Raw genomic sequence first — 25,575 nt, 5'->3', positions numbered from 1 at the left:
AGCTCAAATGTATTTCAGTCCTGAAAAATACACTTTAAAACGATACATTTTATAGTATGTGAGTTATATCATGATTTAAGAAAAAGCGCCTCAGGCATTTATCTAGCCAATGACTCATATTTCAGATATAATTAGGCTCCTACTTATTAAATATTTATTACATTAAAAATCACGTGACAATATGTTTTCTATGTTTTCAATATCTCTAATATAATTACACACAATTACACTTTCTGCTAAGACCTTTTAGAATATATTATATCCTCAATTTTATTATGCATTTCTATTCATTTTCATAATATAATTGAATCAAATGACTTCTTAAATGTAGTCAGATATCTGCAACGGATTTAAGTAGTAACCACTTGTTTGAAAATGAAGAATTTTAAGAAAAGAGGAGCCATTATGGTTAGTTAGTGAAATGTGCAGCTCAAAATTACAGAGCACCAATTTCTAATGATGATGTGAACGTCATTAATGTCTAAATAATAACATTAGGGTTTAAAAGACAACTGACGAAAGGATTTTAAAAAGCAATATCCAAAACTAATTCTACCACTTGTACATTGAAATGAAAGTATCAACATTAATTTTAACATATGATGCCTTTGTATGATGTTTTGAGCTCAGTGTTGAGTGATTTAGTGTGTATACCTTTTTATGCACAAAAATTGACCAGAAAAATATCCCCCAAATGCAGAGAATATGAAAAAAAAAGCCGAAATATAACCTTTGATCTTTTAGATTGCCTAGCATTCTTACAGATAAAACAAACAAAAATAAGTGAATAAAATACTTTTAAAATGGAAGCTAGACATTTAGTAAATAATTCTTTAAAAGGATATCATTCTTCTTCAGGTTACAAAAATATTTTTTAAATGTCACTGTATTTTACCAATTATTGTCCATTTAATATTTTTAATATTTAGAATGAAAACATAATTTTTAATCCAATTACATACTTGGGTGCATATATTTTACTTTTCATAGTTATTATAATTTCCAGGGGAAGATGGAAGACCTTACATACATTTTTCACAGTATTTCCCAGTGAGTCCCTCTTTGCAATGACACTGCTGCCATGACCAATAATCCATACATGTGCCACCATGTTGGCATGGGCTGCGAGTACAAGCGCCTTCCAGTCTAGGGCATCTAAAATAAATCATAATGAGAACCATAAATCACATAAAAGATGAGGAGAAGTTTGCTTAAGCTCGATAAAATTTGTATTAACTTATTTAATTTCAAGCACTCCATTATTTGAAGCTCAAGTTACAACTACATTTGGAGAAACTAATCAAACTAGAAGTTTTCCTAAAAAACATAGTCTGCCTCACACTAAAGAAGATTCAAGAAAAATTATGTCTTACATAATAATGAGAAAGATGTGACAATTTCTTCTTTAAATTAATTCTTACTTGAATAAAATATCTTGGTCAAATAAACACTTTGGTTAATACATATTATCCAGAGACCACATATTTTTTGACACCTGTCTACCAGGCTACTCACGCAACTAATGTTTATTGAATGCCTACCATACGTCAAGTACTGTTCTAAGCATGGAAGTAAAGTAATGAAAAAAATAACCGTGCACTCAGGAAGTACTTATTTTTTTCTTGTGGAAGAGGCAGAAAATAAAGAAAAAAATAGCTACCGAGAAAATCAAGGTGAGAAAGGGTATAGTGAGTTTGCAGGTTTGCTGAATCTTTAGATTAGGCAGTGAATTAATCTTAATCTTTAAGATTAATTCTTAAGACCTAAATAAAATAAGGGAGTGAAGTATATCTGGTAGAATATCATTTCAGCTAGAGGAAACAGCCAGTGAGAAAGCCCTGAAGTGAAAGCGTACTGCCATGTTTGAGAAACACTGAGGTCCAACATGGTTGGAGCTCAGGGGACAAGAAGAAGAAGAGTAGTTAGATATGGTCAGGAAGTCAAGGGAGATGGCATATCACAAAAATGTTGTCAGTCAGTGTCAGGATTTTGGCTTTGAAGCTGGGTTAGATGGGAAGCTATTGAAGCACTTTTAGCCAAAAAGTGAAAAAGTTAACTGACTTGTGTTTTAAAAACCATTCTGGGCCGGGTGCAGTGGTTCACGCCTGTAATCCCAGCACTTTGGGAGGCCGAGGCCAGTGGATCATGAGGTCAGGAATTCAAGACCAGCCTGGTCAACATGATGAAACTCCCATCTCTACTAAAAATACAAAAATTTGTCATGCGTGGTGGCAGGCACCTGTAATCCCAGCTACTTGGGAGGCTGAGGCAGATAATTGCTTGAACCCGGGAGGCGGAGGTTGCAGTGAGCCGAGATCCCGCCATTGCACTCCAGCCTGGGCGACAGAGCAAGACTCCGTCTCAAAAAACAAACAAACAAACAGAAAGGTCATTCTGGACATAAGGTCTAACAGAAAGAGAGGAGTTAAAGGTAAGTCCAAAAGTTTTGTTTCAGTAGGTTTTGACCTAAAAAGATGTTCACAAAATATCTCTAAATGAAAAAAAAAAAAATGATATTTAAAAATGTGTGTGAACATGGAGAGAGATACAAAAGGATGCACACGAAAGTATTAACAATGGTGGCAATCTCAATCCTTTGTTTTTCTGCACTGTTTGATTAATAATAATAATGAACCAACATGACTTTGTAACAAAACAGTAACAACATGTAGGAAAAGAAAGGCAAATGGCAAATGTTATTAAAATATTTAAGTTACAAACATTAGAAAGTATTCCTAGCTTTGCCAGTAATAGTTTTATTTCTAGTAATCTCATCCAAAAAATAATGTGAGCAAAGATTTTTGTGAAAATGTGTTAATCACAGGGTAATTGGTATATTACTAAAATTGGAAACAACTAAAGTGTAAAGCAATAGTTAAAATAGAGCACATTCACATTATGGGATACTAAGCAGTCACAAACATGACAGTAACCTAGGAGTACTTGTCTGTGGGTGGTTAGATTATAGGTTAATTTTATTTTCTTCCTTGTATTTTTTTCAGAATTTTTCCAACTTTAATAATGAACAAAAGTAATTTTAAAATAAAATATGTAATTTCTACCATTCCTAAGTTATTGCTAGAAACCTAATTAATAATCAAATAAAAAAGTCTTACAGTTCATAATTAATCAAGTTATTACCTGTTTTTAAAGCTGTATCAAGTTTTTAGGAATATGTATGCCTATAAGTAAAACTATTTAAGGTGAAATAAAGTTCTATGTGCCCATGATGGCTAACGTCTATATATCTCTATATGCTGGAACCCTTTTTTATATAATTTACCAACTTAACTCATTTAATCTTCACAACTCTCTGTAAGAGGATAAAACATATACATGCACACATGTATATATATATATATAATATATATGTATAAGACCCTAGAAAAATATTAATTTTCTAATTAAATATCATACTTGGTGCCAAAATTTCAAAGGTGCAAATAAATATTTAAAATTCAAAACAATGTAAATCATTTGGTATTTTTAGAGTTCTGAGAATAATAATTTCATCTTTTGATGCTCACTGAAGCATACTTTTTTTGCATTCTTTTTCTTTAAAACAGTAAGAAATAAAATTGCCATACTGATCTAGGATGCCTTGTGCTGCCAAAGCTTGGCTGGGTTCCAGAGGCCTTCCATTGACTGCAAACTCCATTATACATCCAACAAAATCATGGCTTTCCACATGTCCTCTCCTCTGAAGGATTGGTTCTAGCGATCTGATACCTCCAACTGTGACTCTATTTGGCTGAACATCAAGAGTCCTAAATAAAAAAATGGAAGATATAAATATTAGTGCCAAAAGATTACATTTTTAGTATAATGTTTAGTTCGAAAAACAGTGAATATAGCTTTTTTTGACATTTATTATAGTGTGATAAATTTCAATGGAAAACATGTAGAAGAGTTTCCTATAAACACACAGAGTTGTTAGGCTTCTAAGTTATGAAAAATAATAAAATTTATGGAAATTATGTTTTCAATTAGTCAAATTAGATGTATATTATCACAATACTGAGTCAGTAAGAAGGAGCATACTCTCAGAGGGAAGATAAAATGCTGTATAATTAGTGCCAACTGTAATATTTACATTATATTGCTCCTTCCCTGAAGAGATGATAAAGGATATCAGTAAGGTGATCAATGCAAGGGATGCCAATAAGTTGACGGAGGCAATGAATGATGCGTCATTATCCATGTCTATTTATTTTTCTCTGTTTAGCATTTTTTCCTATTAAAATCACTTACTTTCTGGTAGATTACTGCTGTATTCAGCTTTAAGTGCTATGGAAAAATATCTGTTAATAATTTTTACATAAACTTTTAGAAATGCATTTGAAAGAACTGGGGTCTTTATCCTACATGTTTTTCAGAATGAAGGTCATATACGGTTATTTCATGAATCTTTCCAAAGACTACTGGCTATATTTAGTTTCCTTTTCACCAATTTTATACTTATTTCTACCACTTCATTTCACACATTTTAACACACTTTGCACAGTAATTATTGACTGTTTTATATTATGAAAATTTGGAGAGGGAAATAAAATATATTAAGCTGTATGTACTACTTAGCATCTTATAATTATTTTTTTAGGTATACAATTTATTTTTAAAAAATTAAGTAATAATGAAAATTAAAGTAATCATATTCCTTACCAGTCATCTGAAACTGCCACATTACTGACAGTACAATATCCTGGCTCTTGGTTCTCAGAACAGGAGTCCACAGTTAAGGAGGCTGCCTATGAAGCAAGAGAAAGAAATGTTCAACTTTGGGTTCTACCGTTCCTATTAGCCTTTCCAGTCAACACTACTCATGACTTGTTTCTATGTGAACATGACTTGGAAACTGTGATAACATCTTGATTTAATGTGTAAATCACATAATTATAATATTGAATCATGGGCACATGTTTCTTTGATATCTCAAACTAATTATGACTATCTATACCTATAAGAGGTAAAAGGGTACCTTTAAAAATCCTCTCCTGCTCCCCTGTTTTAAAGGTGAAAAAAGATAAACATGTCATTAATCTTCTTTAGAATAATACACAATAGGTCTGAAACATCTTCCTGTAGATTGCAATCTTAAGAAATGTGTTTATTGTACTGTCAAACTATGTTAACAAAAGAAAAGACACTTAATTTTTGATTTTCAAAAGTCTTATTCTCATACGATTTCAGCCATATTTACAAAAGGATTATGAAAATACAGTATAAATACTATTATAGCAATCTATGGAAATTTAAATATTCAGATTAAAGTTTGAAATACGTTAAATCAAGTAAGTGCTCTTCTCATTTTTGTTAAGAATAATTATTTATAAATAACATTATAACATATTTCTGTATAATCAGGATGTATTACTATAGATCACTTTACAGTAAAAAATCCCCAATAGTATTTAAATAATGACTAAGTAGTCATTTTTACATTCTAAGGGATACATATTCCCTTGAGACAAAATCCTGTTTAGTAGAACATATGAATACTCCTTTTGATTGATAAACAAAGTCATCAATTTATGGTTAAAAGGCCTAAGAATATGGTAACCATAGAAGTCAGAGTCCTATATAATTAGTACCAGCAACTGAGGATGGCTGCAGTGCAGTCTAAGACCCAAGTTGTATATCCATATTATTGTGTAATCTGCAATGCTATTGTGATGCACCTCCTTTGTTCCCCAAACTTCATTAAAATTTGACAAATGACAAACTTTGCACATTTTAGTTGCTGAAATTATAAGAAGGATGGAGTAGATCACGGGAATAACAATAATTCATTATCTGAATGGACAGGAGGTTTAAAGATTTCTCCCAGTGCAGACAATAAAGCATTATTCTAAATTTATGAATGCCACAGATGGGGTTAATCCAAATTTGTTACATATATAGAAGATAAATATAAATACAATGCAACTATCTATTTATCAGGATGCTTATCATTTCAGGTTAATAAGAGAAAAGCAAATGTAGAAAACAGTGCAGGAAGATTAAGCAAGTTGACTAATAACATGACAAACTTAAATGCAAAGTTTTGGATATCAAATTTTCTGTATTAAAAAATCAGGGCATTTTCATTAGGAATGAAAATGATTAATTTCCTTAATATCCCACTTTTATCAATATTGCTTATGATTTTTAGGCGGTATCTATAAAATATATATTTAAATAGGAGACTTGCAAAAATTTATCTGAAGTATCTCACATTTTAAAAATAAAGACTGAGGTGAATGTATAGTCAATTTATTAATTGTTTATCAAATATTACTGGCTAACATATTCTTAAATGTTTCTAAGAGTTAGTTATTATAAGCTCTGTACAATAAACTCTTGTGAGCCACATGGATATTTTTGCCTTTTTTTTCAAGTAAATTATAATGAATACAAACATTTGTAGGAAAAATTTATACTTCCAATTCTCTGGCAAGACATTCATGCCCTATTTAGTTAATTCTTTTGAAAGTTATGATTATTTCCAGTTATTTGTAAATTAGGGTGACACCCAATCTCAAAAGCAGTATTAGCTTTTTATAATTCAAGTTCTGCGGCTTAGGTGACTATTTGATTGAACACATGTCTCTACATATATTATGCAAGTATCCTTGTAGAGATCCCTAAAAGTATCATAAACTAGAAAGTACCACATGGATATTTATAAATGCCTCAACTAGAAAAATAATCTTGGATAACAGAATTGTATTTTAGTCATTGTTAATATTTCATGTATGTCTAAAAGCTTGCTGATAAAACTCAAAGAAAGAATAATGGAGGAGATGTTTTATTTTAATAGTAAGCTTATGCAATTTAATCTTCAGAGTTAAATTCTCTTTTGCTGTTGAATTTTTATAGCTTTACCACTATAAATTAAAATGTTTTACCCCAACTATGCAATGATTTAAAGCTTAGAGGTTAATGATTTTGCCAGTTTCCAACCAAAATTATTTTGAAATGTAGAAAATGACAATTTCAGAATCCAGTAGAGGCCTTATTTTGGATGTTTTCTGAAACAGGAAGACATTTTTCCTACGATTCAAGTAATAATGACAGAGTTTTTTTTCACATATGGTATTATTAAAATTGATGACTGTGGTCACAATAATACAAATGAACTGCATCCTTCAAAGTACCTCCTTCACTTACCTCTTGCTCCCATGTCCTTGTTTGATAGAATCAAATGCTCATGAAGTTTAATGTGACCTTGGAGGTCATCAGGTAAAATTGTTTATTTTACATTATAGTATACTTGACAACATATCAGAAATATGGTTATCTTCCATATGTGTGGAAAATGGGGGTGAGGTGATGTCTACTATTACTCATCAGCTTTAGGATATTATTATGGCTAACATGAGCCCAACCTATATATATCAATCTCCAAATGTTTTTCTGATTCTTTAAGGCCCAATATTTCTGGTTACATCAATCATCAGGAATACTGGAATTGATTAACTCTATATTCTTCCAGAGGTCTTCCTCTGAGCATACAGTTTGATACTATGCTGATTTTTAAAATCTCAAGCAAAAATCAGTGCAATGATCTATTACTAATCAGAAAATATATTTTATCCAATATTGGTTTGTTATACCTCTACCAATGTTCATTAAAGTCAGGCGGATTTTTAGGCACTACTCATAATTTAAACTTATTGATACCAAGATCAAGTCAAATACTCCATTATTTTACTTCAAAAGGTTATATGTGGGATGAGTTGGTGATAATTCGGAGTGACTAACACCTGTTTAAGCACCTAATTCACAGAAATAAAATTTTAATTATGATTCATATTAACCTTTACAATAATACGGAAATCTGGGCATAGTAGAATTAAAATATAAAATATAACATTATGTCTTTACACCATTTTCAGACTGTTGGGGGTAATTTTATTAAGTAAACATTATATAAATTAAATATATTAGAAAAATGTTCCAGCTGGAAATATTAACACTAAGTTCAAAAGGAAATGGGGAAAAAAATATATAACTAAAATGATTGATAAAAACCATATAATACATTTGTTGTATTCTCACGCACATTTCAAGTAACATACATTTAATAACCTGGTAGGACCCTGAATGCTGTTTGATGGATGTGGCGATATCCATGAATGACATGTCTGAGCAGCTACCCTTGAGCATGTTGACACAATCACTCGGTTATATTTAAAGCTAATCATTATTCTTTTCCCCCTCATAATTAAAAATAGTTCTGTATTTAAAAACTTGCTTAAATTTCCTTTAATGTTGTAGTAAATTACAGTGGAGGAGAGAAAAGTCATTGTACCTGATGCCAATTCAAAATAAACATGGATTTATAAAATATTCCTGAGAGCAAATGACAAACTTTGTTCTTTGATAATAGATTGCCTGTTATGTGTATTGGTCAAAAATAATTAATATTATAAGGTAGTTTCTGTCTTATGCCCTTATGAAACTGGTAATTATAGATTGCACAAATTTTAGCCTTTAAAATTAACTATGGGCCAGAGGGAAAAAAATAGCAAAAACTTGGTTAAAAACATTTTAAATATTACTTCTGAATATTGCTTATATGCATTCAGCAATATAACATATTCCACGCATTTAGTGGCAAAAATTAATCTGTAGTCACACAAATGTATGATTCATAGACTCAGTCTAAGGACTATATAAGTTACCATATATTTTAAAGATTGACATGAAATCAGAAATAAATTTATAATCACTTCGATACCAAGTTTTTCATTTAAAAATGATTTAAGGGCACTTATTTTGTTTTGGCTAGGCTTTCTTTTTAGCAGACAATTTAACATTTTACACAAGTCCTTTATCTAGGGTGAATTATAAATCTTAACAGTAACTACACTTTTTTGTTGTTGTTTGTTTTTTTTTTTGAGACAGAGTCTTGCTTTGTCACCCAGGCTGGAGTGGAGTGGCGTGATCTAGGCTCACTGAAAGCTCTGCCTCCTGGGTTCACGCCATTCTCCTGCCTCAGCATCCCCAGCAGCTGGGACTACAGCTGCACACTGCCACGCCTGGCTAATTTTGTTTTTTTGTATTTTTAGTAGAGATGGAGTTTCACTGTTAGCCAGGATGGTCTTGATCTCCTAACCTCGTGATCCGCCTGCCTCGGCCTCCCAAAGTGCTGGGATTACAGGCGTGAGCCACCACGCCTGGCCACCAGTAACTACACTTTTAAAGGCTCAAAGCTAAAGTGTAAAAATGCTTTAAGACAGATTTGTTAGCATTTTCTTATAAAAAAAATAAATCCTTGATAGCCATTAGAGATGGGGGAAATATGGAGAGATCGTTGTGAAGATAAAGAATAAAAAATAAATAAGCTGTTCCATTTTATTACACTATGTCAAATATTTTCAAACATTAATAAAGAAAAGATGTGATGCATTTTCCTTTATAAAAAAAATTTGTTTAATAAACACAAGTCCTAAATAGATATGTCATTCTTGTAACATGAAAACCACATAATAAAATCAATATAATCTGTAAATACATGCATGCCTCATTGTATTGCTCTTCACTTTATTGCACTTTGCAGATTTGTTTTTTGCAAATTGATGGTTTCTGGTAATCCTGCATCCAGCAAGTCTATCAGCACCATTTCTCCAACAGCATGTGCTTACTTTGTGACTGTGAGTCACATTTTAATAATTCTCACAATGTTTCAAATATTTCATTATTATTTTATGTGGTATGGTGATCCGTGATGAGTGAAGTGTCCTTGGATGTTACTATTATAATTATTTTGGGGCAACATGAACCGTGCCATATACGACGGCAAACTTAATTGATAAATGTTGTTTATGTTCTAGTTGCTCCAGCAATTATCTGTCCCTGGTCTCTCTACCTATCCTCAGGCTTCCTTGTACCCTGAGATAAAACGCTACTAAAATTATGCCAACGAATAATCCTACAATGGCCTCTAAGTGCTCAAGTGAAAGGAAGAGTTGCATGTCTCTCACTTTATATCAAAATGTAAAAATGAATAAGCTTAGTGAGGAAGGCATGTAGAAAGCCAAGATAGGCCAAAAGCAAGGCTTCTCCTGCCAAATAATTAGCCGAGCTGTAAATGCAAAGTAAAAGTTCTTGAAGGAAATTAAAAGTGCTACTCCAGTGAATACACAAATGATAAGAAAGCAAGATAGCCTTATTGCTGATATGGGAAAGTTTTAGTAGTCTGGATAGAAGATCAAACCTGTTACAACATTCCCTTAAGCCAACATCTAACCTAGAAAAAGGCACACTAACTCCTTTCCAATGCATGAAGGCTGAGGGAGGTAAGTTAACTACAGCAGAAAAGTTGGAATGCAGCAGAGGTTGGCTCATGAGGTTTAAGGAAAGAAGTCATCTTTGTAATGTAAAAATACAAAGCAAAGCAGTGAACGTTGATATAGAAGCTGCAGCAAGTTATCCAGAAGATCTAGCTAAGGTCATTGATGAAGGGGCTACACTAAAGAACAGACTTTCAATGTAAAAAAAAAAAAAAAAAAAAATCAGCCTTTTATTAGAAGATGTCATCTAGGATTTTCATAGCTACAGAAAAGAAGTGAATGCCTAGGTTAAAAGCTTCAAAGGATAGGCTGACACATCAGGAGCGAATATACCTGGTGTCTTGACATTGAAACCAGCGCTCCTTTTCCATTCTAAAAAGCCTAGGGTCTTTAAGAATTATGCCAAATCTACTGCACCTGTGCTCCATCAGTAAACAGAAATGCCTGGATGACAGTGCATCTGTCTACAGCATGGTTTATTGAATATTTTTAAGCCCACTGTTGAGATCTACTGCTCAGGAAAAAAAATTCCTTTCAAAATATTACTGCTCACTGATAATGCACCTGGTCACCCAAGAGCTCTGACAATGACGTACAAGGAGATTAATGTTGTTTTCATGCTTGCTAACACAGCATCCAGACTGCAGCCCATGGATCAAAGAGTCACTTTGAGTTTCAAGTCCTATTATTTAAGAAATAAATTTCATAATGCTATAGTTGCCACAGATGATGATTCCTCTGATGGGTCTGGGCAAAGTAAATTAAAAACCTTCTGGAAAGGAGTCACCATTCTAGATGCCATGAAGAACATTCATGATTCATGGAAGGAGGTCAAAATATCAAATATTAAAAGGAGTTTGGAAGAAGTTGATTTTTGACTCTCGTGGATGAGTTTGAGGGCTTCCAGACTTCAGTGGAGGAAGTAATTGCCAATGTGGTAGAAACAGCAAGAGAACTAGAATTTGAAGTGAAGCCCGAAGATGTGATTGAGCTGCTACAATCTTGCAAAACTAACATGAAAGGATGAGAAGCTGCTTCTTAGGGATAATCAAAGGAAGTGGTTTATTAAGACAGAACTTACTCTAGGTGAAGATGCTGTGAACATTGTTGAAATGACAACAGAGGATTTAGAATATTCCATAGGCTTAATTAATACATTAGCATCAAGGTTTGAGAGAGGCGTGACTTCAAGTTTGAAACAATTTCCTCTGTGGGTATAATGGTATCAATCAAATAGCCTCAAATGCTACAGAGAAATCTTTCATGAAAAATGAGTTAATGTTACAAAGTTTATCGTTGTTTTACTTTAAGAAATTTCCATAGCCCCCACCACAAATCTTCAGCCACTACCACTTGGCTCAGTCAGGAACCACCAATATCCAGGCAAGACCCTCTACCAGCAAAAAGACTATGACTAGCTATGACTATTGCTAGCATTGTTTAACAATAAAGTGTTTTTGACTAAGGTATGTAGATTTTGCAGAAAAGTCTCCTCTGTTCTTTAATTGTTTCTTCAGTCAAGGCAGAAATACTTAGGAAAGAAAGGTAGTTATTTTAAGTATAGGCCTGATATGGCCTTAAAAACATACAAAAAATATCAATGAAATTTTTACGCACTAGGTTATTTTCTCAATTGTTCTCTTTTTTATTGTTTTTGAACAGAGTTGTCATGAGCAAAAGAAAAAATGTTACATCTAAGTTGTTCATAACTAAAGTGTTCATTTAATGAATAAACCTAATTTAACATGATTTGCACCCCAGTTCATAATCCAGTTGGATATACAACAACAATAAAATGGAGTTTATGTAGGATGAAATATCTTACCATTCCTGCTCTCCGGGCGATCACAGTGTGAAAATGTCCATCTGACACCTTCTTCATGGTGGTGAGTTTATATGTACCACTGCCTAAATTATAAGAGAATCTTAGTCTTTCTTCGGCAATTTCAAGGGCCAAAAACTCAGACCGGTCGCCTGTCTGGTTGTCATAGTTGTAAAGCAATAAGGCATGACTTTTAATAGTGGCAAATTTGACATAAATATAGTTGTTATTGGGGTCCAAGCTTGGAAATTCCATGTATGACAACTCCTCAAATCCATAACTATTCAACTCGCAGTGTTTTCCAAAGACACCTGTTGGAGGGAAAATTGACAAACTGGCATAAAATTTCAGGGACATTTTATTATATATTTTGATTAAAAGATTTTTGTATTATAAAATGAGATATGTTTTAACAACTTTTTTGTTACTTACCAAAAAATTTCATCTAAACTAAAATTGAAATAGAGTTAATAATCTTTATGAATGAATGATCTTTAAAATATGGCAGAAATGATTAACTGATATAATTATTTTTCATTGTCTAATTAGGGAACATATCTAAGTATGCTTTGTTTCTAAAATTTAAAGGTTTAATGGAATGGAGTGTGTCTGAAGAGATTTCTTTCCCAGAAACATTTCAAAATTTGTTGATTTTTATTTTTATAATTTTTTTTTTATTTTTGGGGGTCCGAGTTTTGCTCTTGTTGCCCAAACTAGAGTGCCTGCTCACTGCAACCTCTGCCTCCTGGGTTCAAGCGATTCTCCTGCCTCAGCCTCCCGAGAAGCTAGGATTATAGGTGCCCAGAACCACACCTGGCTAATTTTGTATTTTTAGTAGAGATGAGATTTCACCTTGTTGGTCAGGCTGGTCTTGAACTCCTGACCTCAGGTGATCCACCCGCCTCAGCCTCCCAAAGTGCTGGGATTACAGGCATGAGCCACCACACCTGGCCCAAATTTGTTGACCTTTTAGAAGTTCTATTATGCTACAATTTTCAGCCATCATACTTCCTTCATAATATACAGTTCTTAAAAACTATTTCAACTCAATTGAAGATGGTAAATGCATTTGTTTTGATTTTTAAAAATCAGTACCTATATTCATGTTATTTTCAAGGCCACAAAATCAGGCAAGTGAAATCATTGGTTTAGGAAAGGAAATAACTGTCTTTAAGTTTTTATCTCTTTCTTGTTTTATACCCTCTGTGGGTATGATTTATAGCAGGCTACTTTAAAATAGCTGTCTTTTTTTTTTGAAAGTCAGCATTTCCACTTGTTTGTGCTGGTTCTTTTTCAAACTTGAAAAATGAGTTTTATTGATGTTACAATGCTATGCCAAAATTCTTTTCCCACAAATATTAGTAGACTGTGGCAAATGATTGGAAAATTAACCCACGCCAATACCTCATAATTCTTATTAACTTGCAAAGGCTTCATTTCTTAATTTTGGCTTTATATGTCCTGTAAATGCATAAAATTTAGAGTGAGGGAACTGTTCAGCTAGAAGGAACCAATGCCATTATTTTATAGAGTATTTAAAACTTGCCTAAGGTCACAGAACCAAGAGAAATAGCCAAAATTTGAGGCCAGATCTATTGATTGTCTAGTTGTTTTGACTACCACATTTTATATCAGAACATTTTAAAAATTAAAACAGCCTAGGGGCTGCCATAAAAGTTTGTGTTATTTATCTTTTCCCTTTCTGTCCAGGCTGAAATAATATTTATTATAAATGAGTAGAAATTATACATAATTTTGACCAGGTATTGTGGCTCATGCCTGTAATCCCAGCACTTTGGGAGGCCGAGGTGGGCGGATCACGAGGTCAGGAGATCAAGACCATCCTGGCTAACATGGGTGAAACACCGTCACTCCTAAAAATACAAAAAAAATTAGCCGGCGTGGTGGCTGGCGCCTGCAGTCCCAGCTACTTGGGAGGCTGAGGCAGGAGAATGGCGTGAACCCGGGAGGCGGAGCTTGCAGTGAGCGAAGATCATGCCACTGCACTCCAGCCTGGGTGACACAGCGAGACTCCATCTCAAAAAAAAAAAAAAAAGAAATTATACATGATTTTTAATTTTTAATCTTTAACTGAAGTTGAAGGCAAAGGAATTATAGAAATGATATTTATTGATATATATGATATGTCATATATATGATATATATAGATCATATATTTTATACATAGTATAATCTTGTACATTATGTATTTATTATATCTATCCTGTAGAATTTGCATTTGTATTTTATACATTTCTGTGGCATCTATATTTAATATTTATAATTTCTATATATTAATAATTAATATATAAATATGTTATCAATGCAGAAAGAGTAAGTGAAGTTAAAGGAAAAAGAAAGCATATAAATGAAATAAAAATACTACTGAAAAAATTTGTATTATGTGTTCACTTAGGTCTCTTCTGAATAAACTTTAATAAATCTATAACAATATGCTGAATATTCAAATGTAAATGTATGTAGAAAGTACATAGATACTTACATTTTAATTCAAATTGATAGTGTGTTTTCAAACATGAAAATATTTCTTTATGGAATTTGAGAACAAAAATCATTTTTGTTTTTAATTCTCTCTCTTTAGTTTCAAATTACATAGTGTGTTTCAGTGACCTTTGTTTTCTTTTCTAAGTGCTGACAATGTCTAAGTTTACATAATGATTTTTTGTCTTTGCCACTGGAAAGAATAGGGGGAGAAATTTGCACTGCAGGCTATGTGTGATTTGTGTCTATTTTAATTTACATTGTGCTATTCCTCTTTCCCTGGCGATCTCTAGCAGAGTGACAAGAAGGTACATTTGGCGTCCCAAATAGCTCCACTTAATAGGCAACGCCAGTTGTACCACTACACTGCAGCTGCGACTTGTTTTCATTGTGTATCAATTTTCTTAAATCCTCAAATTTGCAATTGTAATGTAAAGGAATCCCTAAAAATATGAACATTTTCGGTTCAGTCACTTGAAAATCATTTCCAGTTTACACTCTAACACCCTTATCTTTTATATATCAAAATGTTAAGTTAAACCATGAAACTTGACTATGGTTATATGTAGAAAGCAGCACCACTTAAAATTATAAGACACCATTGAAAGAAAGAAAAAGTTTTTGGAGATCTAAAGGTGTGGTTATTTTGACCTTGATATACCTTTCATTACTTCACGGGCATTGTTAGTGAGAATTTCAAAGACATTTTATAAAAAGGGGTGATGTGAATGTCAGACTGGACTGGAAATAAAAATTTGTGTTCTAGTCGCTACATTGTCTTGGGGTAGTTTTGTTTCAACTTCATTTTTTGACTTTGGGCAAATCACTCAATTTCTGGGCCTCAAAACCATTGATAAATTACATTCCCCCAAATTAGGTATTTTTCTATTCTGTTTGTCTTTATCATTCTATTGATGTTGGCTTAATAAAAACAGATAGTCATGAAATTGTTTGGAAATTAAAACTATCTAGTAAATTATACAGGATATTAGGAACTGCATATGTCCTTCAAATTCTACTATCTACTATAGATTGAGCTTTACTTTTCAGGTCCATATAGCACAGTTACATGCCCAAAGGAAGGCTAGAAAAATATCCTTGCTCTTTCTTGCTTAAGAAAAGCGACAGAGTCATCTGGAGATGGATTCTATGTTGTGGTGTAAAGTAGCCTTTAAAAAAATGGAATAATCACAAACTTATGAAACAAACCAAGCTAATACAAATGCTTCCTCTGAATCTCATGGTTTTTGGCTGGCACAGTAATGGGTAACAGTCGGATAAGACCTGGATGCAATCTTTTAGTTCATTCCACTAGGGTGAATAAGTATGTATGTTTATACAAAAGTTCTTTTTAACAATTTTTCTTACTCAAAAGAACAGATGAGTTTGAAATTTTATTAGTCAGGTAGTATCAGCTATAAAAAGCCTATTATGAAAACTTCATGTATAGTTACTAAGTCCTTCTAATAAAAGTGGCTGAATCAATGTAAAAAACAAAATTAAAAACTAATGTAAAAAACAAAAATAAAAAACGAAACAGCATTCGCAAAAGTGAAACAAACAAAAAACCTTACTTTGACTACTCTTAAAGATTTGAAATAGAGAGTGATGTCAAAGAGTGCTTGAAGAATTTTTTTTTTTATTTCATAAGTTCTCAGCTAAAAAGAAGACACATAAATCTTTGAGGGGAAATGTCCTACAGAAACAACATTAATTCGATTATCTTGAGTTGACTCTTTTTCTAGTAATGATCAATGCAATGCATTCAATGGGATTTCCATAACTTTTACAAATGTTAAACATTTAAGATTTTATTGTAATAAAACTTTCCATGTAAAACAATAGTTTCTTTGTCATGCTCATAATAAAACAAAATTGCTAAATTGTGTGCAAAAATGAACTTATATTTTATATCAACAAATAAGTTTTACTCACCAAATGGACAATGACAATAATAAGAATCCACACCACTTTGGCAGGAACCACCATTAAAGCAGGGGTTGCATTCACAGTAATTGACTGAAGATTCACACATTTTCCCTAAAATATATCAAATTCATTTTTTAAAATCTCATACATAAATATATTAATATTGTTACAGCATTACCATATGTAAAAATCTTTCCTAAGGCATATCATGGAGAAAAGAAATATAAAAACATTTTACTTGACATAGGAAATTAGAATAATATCTTAGAATTTAAAATCTTGTTCAGTTGACCTATTGTAAAATGTGCATTATAATATTTAAGAAATAATTTACATAATCATCTTGGAAGAAAATACCATTTGCAGAGAAATGACATGACAAACATATTTAAATACTTTCACTGAATTTATTTTCTTTGTCAATGTCCCTTCATTTTTTATATTTTATAGATGGAGAGTTGAAACTTAAACTATTCTTTACACTGCAGAGATTTTCTTGACTTAGGTATTTCAAAGATAAAAATTTAGCCTATTTATCAAACTACACTCCTACTACCAAGAAATATCACTTAAATTACACATATCTGTTGTAAAGCAGAATAAGAAAACACATCATATTTTTAAATGTTTTTGAAAATTTATTCTTGACTACAGATTATGTATACTTTTGCTTTTGTCTGAAGCGGTAATACTTAAGCAGCATATTTTTCAGTTTATAAAGACTTTTCTCATACATGATCTTGTTAAATTGAATCAACTAATATTGACTGAGTGCTTATTATGGGCTAGACATGATAATGGAGGGGGATATGGCAGTGAAGAAAACAAACAAGTGTTTTCAGACTGTGGTTCCATTTCAGTAGGGAGTATTAATCCATACAAAAGAAATATTTACATTTCAAAAGTGAAGAATAAAAGCCCCTTGGTAGCTTACATATTGTCTGTGAAACTGTAAAACTATGACACAGACCAATTCAGGTCTTCTGCTCCCATATCCAGGTTTCAGAAAACTATGGTAATTGATCATGTGGTGTATACAAGTTGGGGTAGAAGTCCCACTTGTTTTTGTTATGTTATTTGTTTTTACCTAAACCTAAGCATGTTCTAATACCACTATAACTTTAAAGTATTATAATTATTTACTATATTCGTTAGGATCTAATTTTCAAATTTCATAATGCAGTGAGATGTTACAGAATTCTTAGTTAATTTCTTTTCATTGAGAGTAGGATTGTAAGTACTATAGCATTTGTTTCTGGAAGCTAGTCTCTACTTCCCAGCCCGATTTCACTAATGCATTTATTAGATAGCTCAGGAAATGATATGCATTCTACATGCACAACTAGACCTACTGCTGAGCACAGATAATTCATTTCATCATACTAACTTTGCTTAAAACACGTCAAAATTTTGTTTAACTTGGTTCTGTTTTTGTGGCTTGATTATGGAGCCACACTTATTCTGGTCTGAAATTATAAGTGTGAGTCAGATCTCATGATGCTAACTAAGCCCATTTCTGTACATCATAGAATCATAAACACAACATTTTTTCCCTTATAAATAAATTGGGAACCTCCTTATGAGGCAAAACACTGAGCTAACAATTTCAGAATACCTTTCTATTGTTAAGGCAACGGCATGAAAATAAACAAGCTACAAATTTATGGGCACAGAAATCAGGTTTTAAGTATTGTAGCGGTGTACTACATTTGAGAAACACGCTGGCAAACTTTAAATAGTGTTGAATTTCTCACCAGAGAGTAGCTGTTTCATAGAACTCTTTTCTATTTTTTTTTCAACTGATTATGTGATGGCCATTTTCGTGATGTAGATTTTTTTTTTTTCTCACAGCACAGTGTTCCCCAGTTGCAAATACATAAGAACTATTGGCCATATTTTTGATTAGTTGTCATCAAGAAAGTAATATTCTACTCTTTCCATTTTGTTTTCACTGTAAAAGCATACATAATTTTCACTTGTGCTTTTTGACCACGTACAGTTTTACTTTCTTTTATTCTTTTCTTTATCCAAAAAAATATTTCAGAGTTGTGTTAAAAGTAACATGTACAAAATACATAGACTTATATATGTATTTATAAGTGTGTTCAATATAGCCTTCTTATCATGAAAACATGTTAGTGGTTTACAAAATTGCCACCTTCACTTCTTAAAGACTGGAAATGAGGAACAAATAAGATGTAACAAATTTAGAGGGCACTGCCATGTATACTTACTCAAATACTTGGACATATGTGCTCTCTGAGAAAAATGTATGAGTATAAATCCCAAGTCATTGTTCCTATAAAGCTACTATATCTTTTTTGAATTTCATTTATCAACACTACCTTTATAAATCTTGATTTAAATAGCAACAAATGAAATTTATGTGTTGTTCTTTTTGTGTATAATTTATATGAATCAATTATCTTATTTACACTGTATAAAATATTTTATTTTTTATTTTTTTATTTTTTTATTTTTTGAGACGGAGTCTCGCTCTATCGCCCAGGCTGGAGTGCAGTGGCGCGATCTCGGCTCACTGCAAGCTCCACCTCCCGGGTTTACGCCATTCTCCTGCCTCAGCCTCCCGAGTAGCTGGGACTACGGGCGCCCGCCATCTCGCCCGGCTAGTTTTTTGTATTTTTTAGTAGAGATGGGGTTTCACCGTGTAGACCAGGATGGTCTCGATTTCCTGACCTCGTGATCCACCCGTCTCGGCCTCCCAAAGTGCTGGGATTACAGGCTTGAGCCACCGCGCCCGGCCTGTTAAATATTTTAACATAGACATCTGAGTTTAATTTAAATATAAAATACAGGCTATTGCAGTTACTCCAGAGTTAGGAGAGGAAATATATCCTAACATAAATAAGACTTATTCATTTATTAAAACAAACAGTGATTACAAAGTGGCAGAAGATATTACAAACCAATAAAATACTAGTTTTGAGAACGAATTCCTATAAAACTTAAATTCTCAATAGAATCTGATTCTTCAAGTATACACAAATATAAATGGAAATTGTTAAGAAAAAACAAATTCAATCTTGCATTCATTATTTCGGTTTAAAAATAAAGTTGTTTCCTTTTTACTTTTTCTTAGTGGATAATTGCGTATAATTAATAATGGCTATTCCTCAAGAGCTAAAAGCAGAACTACCATTTGACCCAGCAATCCCATTACTGGGTATATACCCAGAGGAATATAAATCATTCTGCCATAAAGACACATACAAATGAATGTGCAATGCAGCACTATTCACAATAGCAAAGACAAGGAATTAACCTAAATGCTGAAAAATGACAGATTGGATAAAGAAAATATGGTACCTACACACCATGGAATACTATGCAGCCATAAAAAAGAACAAGATCATGTCTTTTGTGGGAACATGGATGGAGCTAGAGGCTATTATCCTCATCAAACTAACATAGGAACAGAAAACCAAATACCACCTGTTCTCACTTGTAAATGGGAGCTAAATGATGAGAACACATGGACACAGAGAAGGAAATAACAGACACTGGGGTCTACTTAAGGGTTGAGGGTGGGAGAAGGGAGAGGAACAGAAAAGATAACTATTTGGTATTGGGCTTAATTCCTGGTTGATGAAATAATTGGTACAACGAATCCTGTGACGTGAGTTTACCTATGTACCAAACCTTCACATGTACCCAGAACCTAAAATATAAGTTAAAAAAAAATGAATAAAATGACTTTGTTAGTGCTTACATAAAGAAATTTGTGGTTGAGTTTGGAAAAAGTAGTCTTATTTGTTGGTGGTAGAGTATGTAAATTATTTACTATTTAAAAATTTAGTTTGAGTTCTCCATTTAAAGAGTAAAAATTTTTTACAATTCATGAACTCAGAGTTTGCCATACTAGATACTTAAATTCAAAGACATAGTAGGAAAACATGTTTACACTTAAATTATTATTTAAAATACCTGTGTCTTGTGTGTGAGAGAAGGACGCCATAATTTTACTTAGAATCAAAAGAAAGCTTCTAAATGCATATTTCTCAAGTTTGGAAAGTTTATGCTGTTTTACCCAATTAGAAATCAACAAAATTCTGAATTGTTTTGTGCAAGTCTATCTACTTAAATTGTAGTGTTAATGGCATAATGAGTATCAGAGAATGCAGTAGTTTAAATTACTCTGACATGCTCTTGGTACAATAATCTGATGTGTTGAAGCACTGTGAAACAAAATCTTGGATCATTAACTTAATTAATGCTGCAAGTCAATTAACAATACTTGCCAAACGCCTTCAGGCTTGGAAGTATGCTGATAGGACTTGCACAAAGACAGGCATTTATGCCTCTTGAACTCAAGAGGCCTCCTTCTATTAAGATATGTTTACTGCCATAGCAGCTGTTTAGAAGAATAAATTGATCTCATTGCTTTGACATCCATCAATTAATTGTGTTGCCATACACTATTTATCATAACTAGAAGGAGATGTGCTTGAAGAAGTGTAAATTCTTAGCACATGGAAAGTGGGAATAGTTTAAGGTGAAAATAAATGCACAATAGGAATCTATGGTATCCACAGACTTTCCTAAACTTACAAGAGAAATTTTGTGTCTATTTTCATGTTCGGGGCAGAAGATGTGATGATGTGTTGAACGTAAACTGAATCTATTTTAATCACCTATGGTCTTTTCAACAAGAATGTATCAAGTTTCACTTGTCCAATAGTACATTTTAATGTTGGATTATGTGAAATAGAGCTAAATTTATTCTCAATTGTTAAATTGGACCACCCCATGAAGATATGATAATTTGTGATACTCTGTGATTCATGTAGCCTTTAATTGAATATCTAAGATTATACATACATACTAGACTACCATAAATATTATTTTTAAATTGCCTGTATTTCTACACAGAGGAGACGGAAGAATATGTGCGACTCTAAAAGTCCATTTTAGGTCTAAATTGATTATGTTATTAATAAAGAAATTCTATAATAAATATATGCTATTCGTGCTAGACATTTATCTTATACATTTTCCAAATTATTTTAGCAAAAAGGAGCTGTCTTTTGCACAGTATGCAAATGTTTCCCAGTATTGTTAAGGAGCTATGAAGATAGTCTATCTAAGTATCCTGTTCAATAGCCTTATGGTTTTTTTACATTGAAACAAAAGCAAAAATGCCATGTTTTAATAAGGACTGCCAGTAAGAGAAGCAACAACCAAAAAAAGTTTTTACCTTTGTATTGTAAAACAAGCACAAATACAACCTCAATGAGACTACAAATGATTACATATGATTACACACATAATGTTCATAAGCTTACAAATATATGTTTATTTTCTACAGAAATAAGAAGCATTTAAGCTACTTCCTAGAAGCATAAATTTTTAATGCTTGTATAAGTTAATGTATCACCTAACATAAACTGCCTGATTCTGCTTTCAGGAATCAAATCAAATCAAAATAATTGCACTCTTTGTTCTCTCTTACATGACCCACTCTTCTTTATCTCAAAGAAAATTTAATTTCATATATTTACTAAATTTCTTTTGTATTCTATGGTTTTCCGGTCACATGATCATCAACAACACTAATACATGACCGTAGTAATTTTAAAAGAATCACTTTTGGTTACTCCTTCCATCTTTATGAAAGCAAATGTTTGGCAAGTTTCTCAGTCAAATTACTATGCATAGTCTGTATATAACTTTGTATGTCTGAAAAAAAGTTACTGTTTATACTGTCAAATGACATTAAAGTGATGAATAAACAAATCTAATCTTTCCTGAAATATCGGGACTTAATTGAGAACATAAGAAAACTTCTCCATATGGTAATAAACCCCTGGCATTATTCCAAATACTACACCTAAAATGCATCCAGATGTGTGAAAGGGAATGGAAAAGGTTAAAGAGACTATGAACTAATTATGTTATAAGATGGCCAGATTTATAAATAAGCTGTATGAAAATGCTGCATTTTATAACACCCTCCATTCCCATGAAGGATTTAATGCCAGGAATGTGATGCAAACAGCACAAACCTGGGAGCAGGAGACAAATGTTGATGTGGTTACCATTACCGTGCTTTCTAATTAGTGTTCTATTAAGTGCAAGACATTTTCATTTGTACAGGAAAATAAATACTACATGTGTGGTTATTAGGCTAAAATTTTCCTCTAGGAACCCCTAGACTTCTGAGGCAGGAATAATGGTTTTTATTCACTGAGGCATACTGACAACTGATGTAATTTTTGGTATTATTACATTTTGTGAAAATTTAGAAATTAATTTTTCACATGGTCAATACTATAATAAACTTTATCCATCTTTTCTAATATCTTATGTTACAGTTAATCAAAGCTCCATATGGTGATATTAATGTAAAAATTATAAGAAAATTTTCTTAATAATGAAACATATGAAGTGATTATAACTGCATATGTTACTTATTTTTTCAATTTTCTTTTGGTTCTTTTTCCAGCAACTAAGGAAAATAGATCAGAAATACATGTTATACAAACAAATTCATTCCCTCTAAATCACTCATTCATTGAAAAATATAGTTGTTTTATATTTATTATGTGCATGGTTACAAACTTGAAAATAAACTTTAAGAATATTTCAGAAATAAACTGGTGACAGTATGATAAGAACTATATCCCTTCATATTTTTTGTTCCATGATTTTCATTTTCATACTTGCATCCTTTTAAGTTGTTCTCTACCTAAAATCTCCATTCAGCTAACATTTAATCATACCCTGGGGGATTCTGGGGATAAAGTCTCTTAGTTTGCATCAACTCATATGCCACTTACTCTTCTAATCCTTAACACAATTTCTAAATCCACATAAAATACGCAGTGGGGTGTGTGCGTGTGTGTGTGTGTGTGAGAGAGAGAGAGAGACAGAGAAAAACTGGGTATGGGTAGTGGCTGAGGATCATTTTAAGCAGAAAGTTCAGAAAATTGTGCAGCTCTGATTTGTAATTCCACAGACTCTGAAACTCATTGATAAAATGCAGGTGAAAGTTCACAAAAATAGAGTATGAAAAAATACAGTAATTTAAAATAATTCTGATGGTCAAAAGTTATATACAGACCATGAAGAAGTGAAGCTTTACTAAGGCACTAGACTTTAATTCATATTAACTGAAGTAAAATCTAGCTATTATGAGTAATTTTTAAAAAAAATCATTCTATGAGGCACACATATAGTTATGTGTAAATTTTGTCTTATGGCTTATTAGCTCTGACTAGGTTAGATATTAAGATGTTTTGGTATATTAGCTCTGTCTTCCTGAGCCAGGCTCTCTGGCAGAGACGAGGTAAAAAGAATAACTCAGAACGATCCTTCAGAGATTATCTCCACAAAAAAAATTAACAAACTATAGAAATTTAAGCAATACATTTCTAAGTTAAAGTGTGGATTAACATTTGCCACTCACTATGTTTTTTTCATACTGTTTCCTGAAAAATATAAAAAGGAAATAAAACTGTCAGACATTAATTATCTGCCAGTTTTACTGGATAATTAGTTCATCCAGAATTTGAAACTTGATTTAAAAATATGTAAGATTCATCTTAATCATTCAATTTTATGTTTGTTTATATAATTCCTGATCAGTTGGATTATCTCCTACTACGCAAATAGAGACTGAAGTGAACTCTGAGGAGAAGTATGTAACGTTAATATATAACTTCAAACAACCTTCCCTAGAAAGAGTTTATGATACAGACTTTGGCAGCCCTGGCCCTGGAGTCACCGGATTGTAGGCTCAATTTCCTATAATGTAAAGTAGGCATAATAATAACACCTTCCTAAGCCACCTATCATCTGCTGATATTCAGCATCGTTCCTATCTCTCCATATTGCAAGGGCTGGAAGTCTGAAAACTACCTTTTCCAGACTCCCTTTCAGCAGGGTTCAGGTTTATATTCTGCCAGCAAAAAAGACTGGGGTGATATTTGAATGGTGAAAGCAAAGCAGGAACCATTCTCCTCAGGTCACTTGGTGCAGCACTGCAGGTGGGCAAGAGGATCAGCAGTGGTGTCTTGCAATGCCTGTCGTATCTTTAGTGCTGCTCCCATTGGTGAATGTTCCTGACCTGTATTCTTAGCCAGGTTGAAGATTTTGTAAGATGTTTCCTTGTAGCAAATACTTTCCTGCCTCAAAGTCTGAGGGTAGTTTCAATTTCTGATCAGTCTCAGACAATATACTGTCTTATTGGCTTTCTGTAAGGATTAAGTATTAAAAGAAAAATGGACAAAACATTCTTAAATAATATCACCATAGAACTCACCATAACACTCTACAGCAAGGGCAAATCAAAGTGCAATGTGTGTGACAGGCATATAAAGAGCAGAGGCTCCGGAGTCAAGTTTCTAGTAAAAAACTAGTTAGAACACTTTCTGTGCCATGGCTGGAGGCAAGTTGTCTAGTCTCTTTTAATGACTCAAAGACTTAATTTTTTGGTCTTCAAAATTAGAATAATAACAGTAATATCCATCTTACAGAGTTGTGAGAACTAAATGCAATAATGTCTATAATGCAAGGAGCTTTAAAAGTGCTTTACATAACTACTTGATAAATGTTATTAACATTGTATGATGGAAAGAAATGCATTTTTAAAAGTTTCCACTATCATGTTTAGAAAAGTATGCTATGTATATTTAAATGAAATGAAACAAAGAAATAAACAAACCAGAGAGAAGTAATGTACCCATCATTTATGCTAAAATCAGCTAAATGGCGCCTTTGTTCACAGCAGTAGTACTTTCCGTGTTTCTTATCGATACCTAATACATTTGCACTTTCTTCATTCTAGGACTAAATGTAAACTCACTCTAAACCTAAATGTGAATAAATGCATTACACTAATATAGGACATAAAAACTCTCATTGTTGAATTACCAGCCAATAAAGTAATTTTGGGGATGGGTAAGAAAGAGTGAGGGAAGTGTTCTAGAAATCCTGACCTCAACATGTATACAGCTCTATTATTCATGATCTTAGGATATAACTCTCATAAGACTCACAGTTAACTTCTGCTACACAGGTTTCATG

General features: G+C 32.6%; 1 protein-coding gene across 1 annotated transcript in view; it reads right to left on the bottom strand.

Moving 5' to 3' along the window:
* The window catches only part of FAT4 (FAT atypical cadherin 4), a 195,227-nt gene that overhangs the window by 12,218 nt on the left and 157,434 nt on the right, over window positions 1–25,575 (bottom strand). Inside the window, 5 exon segments of the mRNA XM_033215202.1 lie at window positions 1,031–1,155; window positions 3,588–3,767; window positions 4,663–4,748; window positions 12,103–12,410; window positions 16,537–16,641. Of these exon segments, the coding sequence (XP_033071093.1) occupies window positions 1,031–1,155; window positions 3,588–3,767; window positions 4,663–4,748; window positions 12,103–12,410; window positions 16,537–16,641 (804 nt within the window).

The sequence above is a fragment of the Trachypithecus francoisi genome, unplaced genomic scaffold (genome assembly GCF_009764315.1).
Source record: "Trachypithecus francoisi isolate TF-2019V2 unplaced genomic scaffold, Tfra_2.0 Lachesis_group1, whole genome shotgun sequence".
Classification (NCBI taxonomy): Eukaryota; Metazoa; Chordata; class Mammalia; order Primates; family Cercopithecidae; genus Trachypithecus; species Trachypithecus francoisi.
Note: the sequence above shows the minus strand (reverse complement) of the source record. Positions and strands in the feature narration are given on the sequence as shown.